The following is a 16,948-nucleotide window of genomic DNA, read 5'->3' as shown; positions in this document are numbered from 1 at the left end:
ATAACTTTTATTTACAGCCTTGCTTGATGTGCTGTTCTATTAGTACAGCCGAGAACTGAGCAGGGTAAAAAAGTGTCTCTAATGGGCACTATCATTGCCAGGCCTGGGTGATTTATAATGCAACTCTGTGGCCGTTCTATCATCACATGCCTTTGCGTGAGAAGGCTCTAGGAAGGTTGGATTTCTAACACAATGTCCTCCAGCAGTCAGACACTGAAGTTCACTTAAAAATGCACAGTAAAAGGTCAACTGGAACAACAAAGCCCCCTCAGAGTTGTTTTTATACTAAAGAAAATCCTTCACTAACTTTTGTTACATTGTTAGCCCAGACATTTTACCACTGCAGAGCAATAGAATATCTAATTAATGGTAGACCTGAGCTTTTTCCCCTTACTAGACATATAAGGGAGGTTAAAACCTGATCATAAAAAGGACGTTTCAGTCACAGCTAAAACCAAAGAGCCATTCATTTGATTGGCACTCCACACTGTCCTTCTAGATCTCCCAAGTAGGTTGTCAGCTGAGATGATACAGGCCCAGTCCTGCAAAGTGCTTATCAGTCTGGCATCAGACCAGGGCACTTAAGCACATGCCTAAATGTCAGCATCTAAGTAGTCCTATTACTTTAATGGGAACCTTCTTGTGCTTTAAGCTAAGAGACTCAAGCTCAAGCTTATGCCTAACACGACAGAACCCACAACTCCATGAAACATCAGCATTCTCGAGTCCAATGAGCCACCTATAAGAAATGAGGTAACGTATCTATATAAATCCATCAACCTTATAGATGAATAATGTAGACTGGCTGTATTATTACCACACCTGATCTTTCTGTTTCTATTATAGCCTTTTTTTAAAGCACAATTTGGAACTGGCAGCAGTGCACTCAGAGTTCCATTAACCTTTCCAGAAATGTCCAAATTGTACAAAAATGCTTTGAAATTTAACTGTTATGATTTAAAATCATAGAAAATTAGGGTTAGAGGGGACCTCAGGAGGTCATCTAGTCCAAGCCCCAGCTCAAAAGCAGGACCACCCCCAACTAGATTTATATATTTCCCTTCTGCTATGCAACTCTAAGAAGGTATAATATAGTACATGATACTGTACTGTCAGGGCAAGGGCACAAGTAAAGAGTAAAGATGCCACAATGAGTTGCACAGGCCTTACTGGAGTGGTGCCTGACATTAATGATGGCATTAATTCTTATTCCAGAGGGGACAACCCAAGCCACACAAAAACCCATACAGCAGGCCAGAGCCCAAAGTTCTTTGCTTCTACAAAATCTTCCCCCTATTGCTTCCTTAAAATCTCTCAGACATCCTCACAGCTAATCATTCTAAGATCTTCCTCACTCTTCTCCATTATAATCCTTATCTTTTGGGAACACTTTAGAATATAAATACCTTGACACCCACACCATCAACTTTGGCAAAGAGGAAAAAACAATATATGGTATTATATATCTTTGTCACAAATGATTCTCTGGGACCCAAAGGGACCAACATTCATAAGATAAAAACTAAAAAACTCAGCCTCCTCTACCACCTTTTCCTTGTCTGTCTTGACAGATTTATTGTTCTGATCATCTTCAGTTACATTAAATACTAATAATATATGAAAGGTTTAGGTCTTCCTTAAAATTGTCCTGATAGAAACCTGCATCTAACATATGCAGGGCAGATTTCTATTTTTCTGGTCTCAAACACTGATACTGCAAACCTAAGGGAAAATCTATACTGGAAGTGAAAAAAATTGTTCAGCTGAACTCACGCTAAAACATGCTTCCTTTAAAGCTCAACAGAGCAGAAATGTAGGATTCTCACAAGAGGGAGAATAGTGGGTAACATTGAGCAATACATTTTTTAATAATCAAATTAACCAACTTCTTAGAAATAAAAAGAAGCTGAACTGCTACTATGGCAAATGTTGAATGAACATGAAATACTCACCTATAGTAGCCCTCACTTACAGTATTCTTCTTTATAAGTTTTACCAGTTCACCATAATCCAAACTTAATTTTATATGCATACAGTAAAACTCCTTGCAATTCATGCCTCTTTTAAATATCATACTTAATTGGATTTCTTACCACTGGCCAGAAAAGCATACCCCTCTCTTCATCAAGCAGCAATGAAAATGTTTGTGAAGTTTTAAAAAAGCACGCTTTAACACAATTTTTTAAAAATGACAATTGCTACATTAAACATTTTCTGTGATCTATACTCAGAAAGTGTTGTTTGCATGTAAGACTTTCCTCACATCATGCAAAAGCATCAGAGCTAATACATTAAATTGTCTTGGAACTGTCTAAAAGCAAAACTGACTACTTTATTTCCATTGTCAAAATTAGGTGAAATGCTAACAGCAAGCATTAATCCTGACAATGTATTTTATATTTATATTTAAAACACTTTTACACAACTTATGTACTATGTATAATAGAATATGCGTATTTTTGTGAGTTGCATATGACTTTTACAAGGAAAAACAATGTTAACTGTTGACAGGGGGCTCAGCATGAGAGGCTGCAACCAAATAATGCAAGCCTTGATCACTGAAAAGAAGACAAGGAGAAAGCAGTTTGGTAAAAACTAAGAAAACCAAAAGCAATAGAAAACCATTTTGGTTTGTTTAGTTGTACTCCAGAAGAGAAGATGGCAAGCTTTCTTTGCAGTTCTGTTAGTTTACAAGAACACTGTAAGCCTAACACACATTAGCCTACAGGACCAAAAAAATCTCTGTATTACTAGCACAAACAGGAAGTACAAAAGCTACTGGGGAAAGACACCATACCTGTTTAATGCAGTATTTCCCAATATATCTAGTAAATCCATCCAATTTAGTCTATGGAGATACTGTTGCTCCCATATGGCACTGCAAACTGTAACCTTAGTTGCCATTTTGCTAATTATGATCAATTTTTAATATTCGGGTAGTGCTTTCCCCCAGCATTTTTCAAGATTATCTATCCAGAAAGATATTTAACCATCTTTTAGTCATAACTGTAGTTAGACATGACAGCAGTTACTATTTGAAGGGAAAACAGGAATTAGGAATACCAGATGCACTGCAGTTTACTTTGCACAGGAATACAGAGGCAAACTTACTTTCTTGTTAGAGCAGGCCCCACCAAGCTTACACCAGAAAAATTCTCACATCTGATGACTGTAGGAGAGAGACCCAGTGCACAAAGTGCTAAACTGAGAAACATCTACTGAAGGACACCAATCCCCAAAAGAGAGATAAATCCTTAATTAATAGGAAATACCTTTTTTCAATCCTAATGTTGCTTACAACTACATAGAGAAATCAGGACATGGAGGGTTCTGTCACAGCTGAGAAAAATTAGGATAGTCTTAGTCACAGAAGTTGTGAATATTAGTCCTCCAGACTAGGGAATCAATCAGGAAAGGTGTAGCCAACTCTGCTCAGAAATGGTTTGCTTTTTGAATTCTGTACATTACTCTTAAAGCTGGCCTCTTCTGAAGAGCCTCCAACTAACTAAATTTTAATTTTGTCCAAATGGATTACTTTTGTATTTTTGTATGATTATGTCACATTAATGATAAAAGCAGTAAATTTAAGTGTTTAGACGTTAGAGGAAACTTTGAGAGAATTCTTATTGTCTGCCCATTTTTAGTTATGAGCAATTGCCATGCTTCAGTTTTCACACTTAGCAGCAAATCATTACGGTTTGTCATTGCTATTTTAAGGAATATTTACCACACCCAATTCTACCGTACAGCAACATTTTATGCGAAATCCAACACAAAGGAAAAGGTACCTGAGTCACAGGATCTTTTGGTTGGTGTGGTTAAGGAGACATGAGCTGTACCTGTGCATGGCCCACCTGGAAACAAAGAATACCATCAGTTTTAACATACAAACTAACATTCAATATTTGCAACTTTCATACAGATAAATAAAGTCAGGATTGCATCTGGGGTAGTATAGCCGCTGAAATCTGAATGCGTCTTGGAGTAGCTGCAGTAATAGTTGTATTTATGCAGCTCTTCATTCTCCACCCTGGCCTCTCCATTAATATCTGACCACACCTTGCGATTAGATATGCAGATAAGGTTTGTTTTGTTAGGTAAACACTTTATATATTAGCAATATCTTTAGATGAACACACACTGGAAACATTCCCTCTATGCTAGAAAAGGCATCGTGTTCATTCTAACCAAGCTAGGATCTTATGGAGGTAGCCCACAAGTAAAATCATGGGTTAAAATGTTGGCTTCACTGAAGTCAGTGAGAGATTGCTCAACTGGCTCCACAGGGATTTCACCTATTGTTTCTAGTGCTTTCCATCCCAAAGGGACTTTGCAAGCAGTTTAAGTTAGGCCTGAAGAGGTCAGACAACACCAGTGAATCCACCTTAACCTAGGCCTGAATTTTCCCTCATTTCTAAAAATCACTTTTTGTCCTGTGGCGGAGCGCAGTACGTTTGGAACAGCAGATAGCAATGCTATGCAGTAGTGAAGGCAAAGGAATAAGAATGGCAAGTGCAGCTGGAACTTCTGGAAGAATTGTATAGACAGAATACTGCTGGCTAAACTGTTGTGGGGTCACTGGAAGTGATCAAATCTATGGTTTTGCAAACAATCTAAGCACAAGCAAATACCCTACATTTTTTTGTAGACAAATTATTTAATGTTCTGGACTCCTGCCTACTGATTTGGCACTTGTCTGTGGTAAATTGCTTTTAAGCTTCCTAGCATCTTAACATGCATCATCATGGAAGAGCTCTCTAGAGATCTTGTTAAACTAACAACCCAATTCAGGGTACTCACTATATTACAGTAAAGGACAAATAAAACCATATACTGGAGCCAAAACAAATTGACAGCAATGTAAATGGCAGTAATAATACATCATAGTTTTGTTAATTAGATGATAACAAAGCTAAAGCCTGCAATCAGATCTGGTCTAGCAGAATCTGGCTATCAAAATATGAATAATTCAATGTAAGAATGGGTTTACCATAAGCTTAACTCCAGATATATAATGTGCTAATAACTGGACTATTAACTAGGCATCTAGTTGCTACGTATCCTGAAAACAGCACTATTGCTAGAACAAATGTAGCCTTCTCTTTTCAAACAATTTCATGTCTAGATTGTTGTTTTAAAAAAAAAACAAAACAAACATTTTTCCCTTTTTACTTAATTTTCCTGTTAAGTTTTTCTTTTGTTTATTTTTATGATAAAAATAATGGGCCATGGCAATTCTGTTTATGATAGAAATCTCATGGGATTATAAGAACACTGCAAAAGAAAGACTTGAGAATATAATTTTTAATTAGCCTGTCTACAACTCTGCTCTTTTAAATGTCATCTGTTGAACTCAGTCCCCTGAAATGCACTTGGGAACAAAGATCTCATGAGCTTTTAAAATTTCAGACTGCCAGCCTTTCAAATGAGAGCTGATAAAGCTCCCACTACAGTTCTCTGGCCCTCCAAGGAGTCTTCATGCAAAAGATACAATTTTATACCCTCTTTCCAAGTAATCTTTTAAGTGGTTGTATGATAAAATGCAAGCTAAATGGAAAGTTGTCAAGCTACAATCATAAAAAAATAAACTTCTTTACATGGGTTAGAAAATGTCAGAATTTAAAAAGTAAAAATTTTAGGTGTCAGATTAATTCACGCTAGTAATACTATTGTCCAAGGTGTGAAAAATGCATTAGTCTACAAGGTGGTGTGTGTTTGGGAAGAGGAGAAGATGAAAGGATCCTGAGACAGATTTGACAACTGTTTGAAGAACTACTGACAAGCTGACTCAAGCTCTAACACAATGCTGCAATGTTTGTGATATTAATATTGCAAAGGATTTTTAGAACAAATAGCAAAAGGTTTTCTGTTGGAAATGCACACAAAACTAAAATACAGAACTGTTAGGTTCGTCAGTGTCCATTTTAAGGAGCAGATGCACATTAACTATTTACATGTAAACACTGATCAACCCAGACTAGGCCATTCCAATAAATTTATTTTATACAACAACTGTATTATGGCCACTTAAAGAGAGATTTTAATTAAATTATTTCAAGTTTAATAGAAATAAAAGCTGATAGGCCTTACCACACAAGAAAATGAATGTGACCAACCAACATGATTACTGTAAATATTTACAGTATTGTAAAGATTTATCTTAATTGGGTTTCTCAGAAGACAGTCAAATGTAGGATGCTAATTTGTCATTTTCTAAAACTGAATAAGCTACCTGCATCCCTCATTGTACTGGATTCTCATAAACGTAACAGAAGATTCTTTATACTGTCTTACTATGTGTGTTCAGATAGTTTTGTTTTGAACTGCACCAAACCAGGGTTTCAACAACTAACAACTTGGGATTTGCATGCAAATACATCAATGCCTAATAACCAGCAAAGCTGGCATGCCCTTTAAAGCACTTCCACAGTTGTTTTTTTGTTTCAGCATTAAAAATAATCATGCATAATGCAGTACTATGTAGCATGGGCTTGAATCAGCTATTCTGTATGGAAATCATGGTGCCAAATCCTTTGTATTGTTAACTAATGCAGAAATCTTTATACTTTTTGAAATAGGATAGAATATTTTTCACTGGGCTGAAATTAGTATTGCATAGAAAAATTAACTCAGATAAGTGAGGATGGTGGTCCAACCTACTTGGTAAAGATAACACGTCTCGCCCAAGTATCAAAACATAAGTACCTGAAATCAGGGCTCAGGGGAGTTAACCAGGATTCACAAAAAGCTCATGTGCACAATACATCTGCAAATGAAAGAATCCAGAGGCCAGCTCATGGTATAATCCAAAAGGCTGGAGACTGCTAATTGCTCTCACAGCAAAATGTTATAAGACTAAAGCTCAAGAATAATATAGCTTTTAGATGTGCTTCATTATCCTATCTGCAGATCCAAAATTCATGAAGTTAGCTTAGTCATGAGATTTTAAAGAGTTTGAGTTTCTTTAATAAGAGATGCAGAAGCAGACATAATGAAAGCCGATACTCGCCAACAATAGCATATGAATTCAGGAACTGGAGCTTTACAGCAACCAAAATACGACAAATTTTATGGTGAAAATAAGTTGGGTTTGCATATTGAAGCCCTGAAAGAGAGGGCAACCAAAGAGAAATACTTTGTAACACTGGAAATGTAGAAAAAATATAGGCAGTCTTGTTAATACACCTGCAGCGCCTAGTTATTTTTGGCTCCTGGTATCACTAACTTGTAGCTGCTGTTAACATACTACACTAGAAGGGCATCAGTTAGGACAAACAGACTGTCAAATAGTTAGTTAAAAATGGTCTGTGGCCCAATAATCAAACTAACATTTCACTACCATATTCTCTTGTAACAGTAAAATATTAATAAAACATAAAAATAGTTAACTTACCCATTTCTTTTGCAGATTTATTACTCTTCCAATATGCTCTCTTAATTAACATGACATTTACATAACAATATAATTAATTTCCATCTACAGGCACTGTAGACTAATTAGAAATGCATCATCCCTTTTTAAATACCTTGTCAATTTCATTCCATCTAATATGGGGCCGATTCACCTTTTGCAGCACTAAACATACCAATACATCAAAATCCTACTCAGACAAATAATTTTGGGCCTCCAAATTTAATGAATGGAACAAAATTAGTGAAACAAAAATGCAACAATTTGAACTATCTAGCAAGAAACTTAGACAACATGTAAAGTGCATTCTAGTGACTATGCAATACAAAAAGTGGTCAATTTTCTTATATCCAACACAAATTGAATACACTTAAAAACTAGCAGCATGTATAACTGCCTTCTCACTAGAATATTTTCCTTTACAAATCTAAGAGATTCTGACAAATGTGAAACTAGTTTAAAAATATCCAGTGGGATTATTACGCATTATTTGTTAACTGCTGACAATGGGGAAAGTCTCAGGGGAAAGAGACTCCTCGTAGCACTCTAGCAATTGGACTAGATTGACAGGACCTATTCTTGGGAACAAGTACCTTCTTCACACTTTACGCAGAATCTTGGGAAGTGGTGTCTGTCAGAGCAATGCCTGGGCTTCCTTGTGCAAATACCCAAAACAAAAGTTACTGCAAGGCAGAGGCCCTGGTCTATACTAGTTCTTTTCTCCACTTAAATAAGAACCGACTAGATAGCCTAGATTTTATTACTTTAGTCTGTCAGTAAACTCAAAAAACCCCCCAAACACTTGTAACCTTTGTTTGCCATTGAAGGAGGTAGCGTTTGAAATTTGAATGCCTCACATCTGATGGCGCAGTTCAGTTATTGGAGACTCCTTACCAAACAGAAGGGGAGATTGGGGATATGAGCAAGGGTTCAATGCCTGGAAAATGTGGTGAGGAGTCAAAGTTGCCTCGAAAGAGAACTCTCCAGCCAGGGGTGATGGGGAACTACTGTTTTGTCGCCCCTTTGCAGACATGCTGTGTCTGGTTGATGCATCAGCTGGAGGTGGCTGCAGGGGAGAGGTGGCTCCAGGCCCTGTGCAGGTGAGATGAGTGGGGTAGTAGGGAGGAGGGAGATGAAAGTTTGCAGATTTATGCTCTCTGCCCTTACCCACTCACAGGTGAGCCAGGACATACTGTGCTATACTTTTGGAACACAACTGGTCCCAAAAGCAGTTTGACCCATTCCAAAGAGGAAGGGAGGAGGGAGGGTGGAAGACTAGGATACTGGGGGTATCCCACTGTTGAGAGAAGCATGTAGCTTTCCAGCTGATGCAAGAGCCAGCTCTTTTCTGCAAAAATAAAACTTTGAACAGGTGCACGCTCATTTTTTATGTCAGAAGAAAGGCACTTCCCCCAGCACAAATGTTACATTTATCCATACAGCCCTAGTACGGACTGAAGGCAGCTGGACTACACAATGGTACACAGATTAATATATTATTATTATAATATACACACACACAATTTTTTTCCCCAAAATAAAATCATGAATAATATCAAAACTAAGTACATAGTGAACAAACATGACCATGAAGCAAACAACGTAAAAGAAACTTAGATCTACAGTGATCAAAACAAAGCAGTGTACATCTGAACCTTGTTCTAACTTCAGGGGGTCTTAAGGGAGCTACAGGTTCCTATATAAGGAATAAAAAGCAGTCTTTTTTGTAGGAGGAGCTAAGATGGCAGTCAAAGGAGAGCTGGTTTCTCAAGATACTTGCATAGCAATAGGGGCTCTGTGAGGTTTTAGGAGAAATACTGAGGACATTGGCAAAACAGGAAAGACCAGCACTTTGGAAACTTGCCCAAACCAGGAATTTAGTTTGTGCACTTGCTTAATCAGTAGAGACATACCTAATTTATCTACATAATCAAGTTTGAAGAGCCATCGATTAGACGTACAAATACATAAAGACCTAAAACAAGAATGTTAAACCTGTGCAAGCTCAGTCTGCACAAACAGCACACACTTCCTGTGAGAAAAAGCAAATCCTTGTAAGAAGTAATTTGCTGCAGAATGAATAAGCTGCACAACAATTTTGGTTGCCTCCACCATTAAACATAGCTCAGAAGAAAGGACATTTAAATAATTATGCATTTTTCTCAATCTAATGAGGCTGTCTTCAGTCACCTTTGAGGATTTTATTTATATGCAATTTTGCAACACAAAAATCACCATTACATTGTTGGTCTTAATTGGTGCTATTCTGTGGTGAGAATATTGGCTAAGTGCTTACATTCAAAAAGCCTGAGGCAGAATCAATCTAAGTTGCATGGTTTTCTGTAAGTGGCTTAGGTTAAATCTATAGTGAACAGTATATGTCTGCCTGTTAGTGGGGAAGGGTGTGAGGGGGCATGCAGGCTGCTTGCACTGATTGAGCCTTGCAGGTTGGGGGTGCTGCGGGCTCCCTGGGCTGCTGGAGGCTGCTGAGCGTAACCAAACACCCAGGCCACCCCTCACTGACAGCCAGGCACAAGCAGGCAAGCCCACACACCCCTCCCACCTTAGTACTCTGGCAACCTGTAGCTGTAGGCCAAAAAAGTCTTGCAGCATCCCAGGTGCCCATGGCCTGGGTACCTCCTGGCTATGGCTGAGCCATGGAGGTCACAGGGTTGCCTCCACGTAGGCTCAGTTTTGATGTTCTACCTTCTGCCACACCAGAGATAAACCACCTCGCACCAGAGCCCTCCTTGAAGGAGGGGTGGGGGTCCATGCTCAGGTCTGGGTGGCAGGGCACCCATCTCTGGCCTCTGAGATATGGTGTGTGGGAGCCAAAGTTGGGCACTGGGGCATGGGGGTCCCTGGCTGGGTGTGCAGGAAGCCAGGGTCAGCTCTGTGGAGCTGTGCCCAAGCATGGGGGTTCACTTAGGCTTACATCATGGGGTACTTTGTGATGGAGTGGGCGGGGGGGCACAGCCCATGGTTGTGGGTGCTCCGGCTGCAGGGCTCATGCAGGCAACACAGATGCCTCCCTTCCCTGCCTGCAACTCACAGATGGCTAGAGGCAGAAGGCAAGACTGGGGAGAGGGTTTGCTGGCTCTGCTTAGAGACAGCTCAGGGGTGGGGCTCACTAAGCGCTCAGCTGGAGCACACTAGCATGGGCTGAGTTCTAGTGTGCTTCCCTGCAAGGGGGGGAGTTGAAGGGGTCTGCAAAAGGAGGCTAGGATGCCACAGGAAAGTAATCTAAGTTTACTCAATAGGGGATCTGGTACAGAAGTTCGATTCACTGTACAAGTGAATCGATTTGAACGCATGTTGAATAAAGTCCATCTTAGACAGGGTTCTGCCATTTTTAGACTGGTCTCTGTGTGCTGAACTTCTGTAACAGTTATGGGCTTAGATTTATTTCTGATCACTTAGACCAGTTTGTGTGTATTGTCTGTAGTTATAGACTAGGTATAGACATTCAAAAATCCCAAGGCAGAATCAGTCTAAGTTATGTGGCTTTATGTAAGTGGCGTAGTTCAGTGGTTCCCAACCTTTTTAGACTATGAACCAGCAAATCATGGACTGGAATCATACAATCATAGAGCTGGAAGGAACCCCGAAGGATCATTGGGTCCAGCCTCCTGCATGAGCAGGAAAGACATCTGGGATCAGGTGACCCCAGCCAGGTGACTGTCCAGTCTTCTTTAAGACCTCTAGGGTAGGTGATTGTACCACCTCTGGGGAGAGCTTGCTCTATAGTCTGGACACCCTAGTTGCAAAGAAGTTTTTCTAATGTTCAGCCTGAAACTATCTTCCAGGAGTTTGTGGCCATTGTTTCTAGCTTTCCTCCAGGGCACCCTGGTGAACAGTTGTTCACTGAGCCCCTGATGTACGCCTGTGATACAGTGGGAAGCCGCAATCAGGTTCCCTCTCAGCCTTTTCTTTAAGCTGAAGAGTCCAAGATCCTTCAGCCTTTCCTCGGATGGCTTGCCACGCAAGTCTCTGATCATACGGGTGTCCCTTTTCCGGAGCCTCTCGAGCTTTAGCACGTCCTTATTGAAGTGCGGTGCTCAGAACTGGACGTAATACTCTAGCTGCAGCTGCACCAATGTTGAGGAAAGCGGGAAAATCACTTTTCTGGTTTTACGGAGATGCATCGATTGATGCATGCCAGTGTTTTATTGGCTCTACTGCATTGCATTGTTGACTCATTCATACGGGGGTCTATTGTTATCCCCAGATCCCTTTCATTTGCAGTGCTGGTCAGGTTAGCGCTGCCCAGCCTGTAGGTGTGCTGGGGGTTCTTCCTTCCCAGATGCAGCATTTTGCATTTCTTTATGGTAAACTGCATCTGGTTCCGTTCTGCCCAACATGCCAGCCTGTCTAGGTCTGCTTGTTTCTGCAGCTTATCTGCAGGTGTGTCTGCACAACCCCATAGCCTGGTGTCGTCCGTGAACTTGGTCATTGGGCTTTTCACCCCCTCATCCAGGTCGTTGATGATGTTGAACAGCACTGGGCCAACTACTGACCCCTGGGGTACGCCACTGCCCACATCTCACTGGAAGTGACCATGGATCAGCAAATTGTGGACAAGCATACTTCAGACCAGAAGTGACTGGCATACTGCAGACTCGCAGCGAACCCTTTTTTATACTCAGTACTGGTCTGGCATCCAACCCTCCTGTGGACCAGCAGCCAACTGGTATTGAGCCGTGGCCCGGGCATTGGGAACCTCTGGTATAGTTTATATCAGTAGTGAACAGAACACATTCGCCTTCTGGTGGGGTAGGCAAGTCTTAGACCAGGTTCTGCCATTTTTAAACCAGTCCATGTGTGCCAAACTTCTATTCTGTCATGTGTATAGACCAGTTTCTGATCACTTATATCAGTTAAAGTGTACTGTCTGTACCTGGCTGTAGCAAGATACCTCAAGCCAGGATTCCAAGGTTCTGCTTCGTTTTCTGGCATTGGTCTACTTTTATTTCTGGCAAATTGCTTTGCCTCAGTTTGCTCACTGGTAAAATGGACATGATACTTCCCTAGCTCTGAGGTATAATTTAAGGCCTAAAGTACTTCTGAAATTCGCAGTTATGATACAATAGTAAATTCACTGTTATAGTAACCTAAGCTGTTGTAAAGCTTCTGTTCCTTTACCAACATTTTTGCACACGAACACATTTGTTGCAGCTTCTTAGGGCCTCCTCCTCTTTATTAAACGAGTCTACAGAATATGCTGCTGAATACATCCCGCAAGACTAGTATAAACTGGAATTGGAGGAAATAATTAACAGTGATACTATTTTGTTGGCCTTAATTAGGCTTCAAAATTACCCTTGCCATTGACATGAAAAGGAACTCTTTTCAATCTTTCTACATGCTTACTACAACACAGTACAGGATATGTTAGAAAGGCAGAGCAACAAACTGTCTCAAACTTCGCTTGTGAAGATGAAAGCAAAACTCACAGAAAGGTCATAATGCAGCTGTTCCCAAACTGACAGATTGCACACCACCAATTTAAAACAATACAACCTTAAGTACCACCACCATATTTTTGTCATATAAAGCAATTATAATAAATCTGTTAACGTATACCACTGATAGGTTTTCTGAATACCACTGGTGGTACACATATCACAGACTGGGAACCACTGCATAATGCCATCATTTACACAGATCACCCTTGCCCAGAGGTGAGCTTGAAGTATATACATTATGCTTGCTTTAAATTTCTACATCTTTACTTAGGGTGTACTGGAGCTTCTATTCTTCAGATTTATAAATTAATATCCCCCCACTAAAATCAGATTTAAAGTTAGGGAATACATATGTGATTTTATACTAAATGTAAAGAGGGAAGTATATGGGTTTGTGCTAAGAGAGCAGAATAAATCTGAGATGGCTGCTATCCAGAGGTATAAAAAATAAAGTACATTTAACTTTACATTTTCAAGGTGCATCAAAGCCTGACCACGTTTATATTATTTTTAACAAGTCAAGCCAATGAACCATCTCCAGACTGAGAGATCCCACCTCTCTTGCAAACATCTAATTAAAAAGCCTCAAACAGTTAGCTCTTACTACAATCCCTAAAGGCCAAACCACAGTAATGCTAAACATTAACCAGAGAAGCATATCATAGGATCAAGGACCTACTGATGAGAATACCCAAGTCCTGTTATCAGATGTACAAACTTGGGTACCAGAAGCAAGAACATGATGAGTGCTGCCGTCAGTCAATCTTGTGTGTTCACACGAAACTTGATATCATTTCTTAAGGTCACTGTTTGATTTGCAGTTTTTGTCAATTGTATGTGGACATGAAGTGTAATTGTAATATTAAATCTTTTAGTCATGGAACAAGCCAGTTTTGTAGCTCAACACATTTTTAATAGTTGCTGCATTATTTTAGAGAAAAGCTGAAACATCTGCTTTAGAGAAAGACAAATATATGAATCTATGATTTTGTATGGCAAAAAACAGTAAAATTATTTCCATGACCACCTCTAAGAAATCAATCAAAGCTTGATAGTTAGGTTGGGATAAGTCAATATTTCTTTACACAATTAATTCAATTACAGAAGCATATTTGAGTGTAACACTTCTCTCTTCTCCCTTGTCTTATTTCATTCATCAGCTTAGAAACAGAATGCTTTAGGGTAAAGACCACAGACAAGACTAGATTTGCAAAACTGCCAACTGCTTGTGTACATCCAGGCTCCCTGGATGTCTCCAAGTTTTCAGACAATGATGAGTACCTGCCCTCTGAAAATCAGAATCCTTTAATGCGTCTTCAACTGAGCATCCAAAAATGAAGCATCCAAAAACATTAGTCACTCTCACAAAGCACAGCTTTGTTTTTTCTCTAGTTTACAAAGCACCACTGTAATATAAATATTAAATATTTTCATAGTATAAAGCAGAAAACTGTCATGTCTGACTCAGTTTATTAACTTTGACTTACTCAAGCAAAAGGCAAAAACCTGGAGTAGTTACAAATTGTTGGAAACCTTGTTTTTGTCTAAGGCTGTCAGAGAAGAGACACTTAGAAAAGGATGAATATCTCTGTGTGCATTCTTCATAAGGGAATCCTGATGGAAGTGAAATGACTGGCATGCGATTTCTCATTCAGAGCATGGAAATAATGAAAATATTCATTACTTTTCTAACACTGTAGGCATGCATGGCATTTTACAAACAGTGTTTCGACAAGTCCCCACACCATGAAGCTCACAGTTTAAACATTTAACAATTGCACTGGTTGAAAACAATACCTCATGGTTCTGACAGAGCTGATTTTGACAACCTTGTGCATCTTGGCTCTCAGCTACAGTACTTTATACCCAGACATCATTAGATGCACTGAAATACTTTCACACCCAAAAAGAGGACTTCTGGTACTTCTACCACACTCAGAAATGCTTAGCATTGGAGGAACAACACTAACACTAGTTTCACACAGCATTTCAGTAAAAGCTTGCCTTAACAAACAAGTACTCAAATGGTCAAGAATGGCTACTTAAGTGTCTGGTTTGACTCGGTGTTGGCCAGATTTTAGAAGGTGTTGTGGACCTGAGCACCTACTAGAAGCTATGCATGCTTAGCACACCTAGAAGTCAGAAGCAGGCATGTGAGATTGTTTCTTATTTTTGTGTGCCCAGTCACAGACCACTAATGACTAGGGGTCTACCTAACTCAAGGAAATTGTGGGGCCAGGCACCATTTTCACAGGAAGATCATGGTATCTTTGCCCCCCCAGCGATTGGCTTAGACACCCCGGTGGTCCCACCCTGGCCACTAACAGACTGCAAGGGCTGTCCATCATATGGCCCCACCTCTCACTGGTAATTGGTTGCGAAGGCTGTCCATTATGAAGCCGTGCCCCTTGCTGTTAGTGGGTGGAGAGGAGGGTGGGGGGCAACATAAGAGGTAGCTCTCAGCACCTTGGCTTGCCCTTTGTGTGGGCTGTCCCCTCCTTCTTCCCACTAGTGGGCTGAGCAGCTAGGCCACAGAGCCATGAAGTCTGCTGGTTCCCTCTGGGGAGCCAGCATTTTATTTTTAATAAGTTTTCTACGTTTTTTTCTGTGGATTTTGTGGACATTGCTCACTTTTGCAGGCAATGATGGATTTTGCGATTTTTGCAAAATCGTGATTTCGGTAGCTTCCTAACCAATGACTCTTCTGGCCCATCCTTTGACATGATGCCTGTATGTACAATACCATGGAATCTTGCACATGTATGAAAAGCGTTTTTGCAGATTTCCTAATTAAACAGTCTTCAGCATTGGAGATGTGTGCTTATGACTGTTCTAGGAACATGAGCAATTACTCTCCCTATTATAGCATTTGCAAATTCAAGGAGGCCAGCAAGAAGTTAAGCACATAATTACAACAAAACCATGTAATCTAAAACCAAGAACTACTGAAATATCAAATCTGATGCAGCTGCCAGAGATGGAATTTTTCAAGCTGACATTTTTCCTGTCACATTACAATGCAGAGTTAACTTTAAAGCTGCATAGTGTCAGCTTTAAGTCCACCTGTGTAGAGAAAGAAAAATGTGACAGCCCATAGAAAGAAATGAAGGGATGACACGAGACTAAAATTATTCTATGTGCTGTAACCTTTTCTTTACCAAGGAAGAGAGGACCTTATTAAATAAGTGGGTTTTTGAAGAAGCTTGGAGGCTCCCTCTTTCACTTGCAAATCAATTTAACAGATAGCCACCAGTTAATAAACCCAGCAAAACATTATTGGAGCAACCATCTAATCCTAGGTTAGTGTTGGCAAAGAAACTGGTGTTTGCACATCCTGAACAAAAAATAAATACAAATAAATGAAGAAACACACAGACACACACAAAAAGGGACAAGCAAAGGGGGAAAGAGATGGTTTACTATATTGATTTAGTTATACGTACTTAGAAATAGACATAAATTTTGTGCAATCCTAATCTGGACACAATTATACCACTATAATATTTAGTGAAGTAGCTTTATTTCAGTAAATGTACTAATTTTTAAAACCCATATAGTCTAACTGAGGGTGTGGGGCACCTGTGTATAGTCCAGACTGAAGTGCCAGTACTTCAAGGATCCTAATCATAAATTAGTCACAAATCTGCTCTGGATATACTTCCACATGAACCACTTCAGAGTTCTGTAGGAGAGGCAGGCAGCCATTTAAAATCATTCAGTGGCACTAGCCACTTGCCAAATCCTTTAGAAGCAGCAAATCTTTTGGGCTATATCTTTTACTGGCCCACAGATATAGTTGGGCGAGATGTTAGACAAGCTGCCCTTCTTCAGGGCTGGTGAAGAAACAACAGGCTTCAAACCTCAACCAAAAAGCCTGACAAAAAGCCAGCCAAGCCAATGCAAGAAAGGTTCTTTCCCAGACCTAAAGAAGGGCATTTTGTACACAAAAGTCTCTTAAACTTTCTCCCAACTGTACAGTTGGGCCAATAAAATTTGTCACCAAAAAACCTTACTTCCCATATTTCCTGGACCATCACAGCTACAACAACACTACAACCCTACTATAATCCAT

At 39.9% G+C, this 16,948-nt stretch overlaps 1 protein-coding gene across 3 annotated transcripts in view; it reads right to left on the bottom strand.

The window, feature by feature from the left end:
* The window catches only part of ZFAND3 (zinc finger AN1-type containing 3), a 269,631-nt gene that overhangs the window by 60,557 nt on the left and 192,126 nt on the right, over window positions 1–16,948 (bottom strand). For all 3 annotated transcript variants that reach the window (XM_059716965.1, XM_059716951.1, XM_019483049.2), the window contains one exon: window positions 3,789–3,854. In XM_059716965.1, coding sequence (XP_059572948.1) covers window positions 3,789–3,854 — 66 coding nt within the window. The remainder of the gene's footprint in view (window positions 1–3,788; window positions 3,855–16,948) is intronic.

This window comes from Alligator mississippiensis, chromosome 1, assembly GCF_030867095.1.
Source record: "Alligator mississippiensis isolate rAllMis1 chromosome 1, rAllMis1, whole genome shotgun sequence".
Lineage (NCBI taxonomy): Eukaryota > Metazoa > Chordata > Crocodylia > Alligatoridae > Alligator > Alligator mississippiensis.
This window is presented reverse-complemented; position numbering and strand designations above follow the sequence as displayed.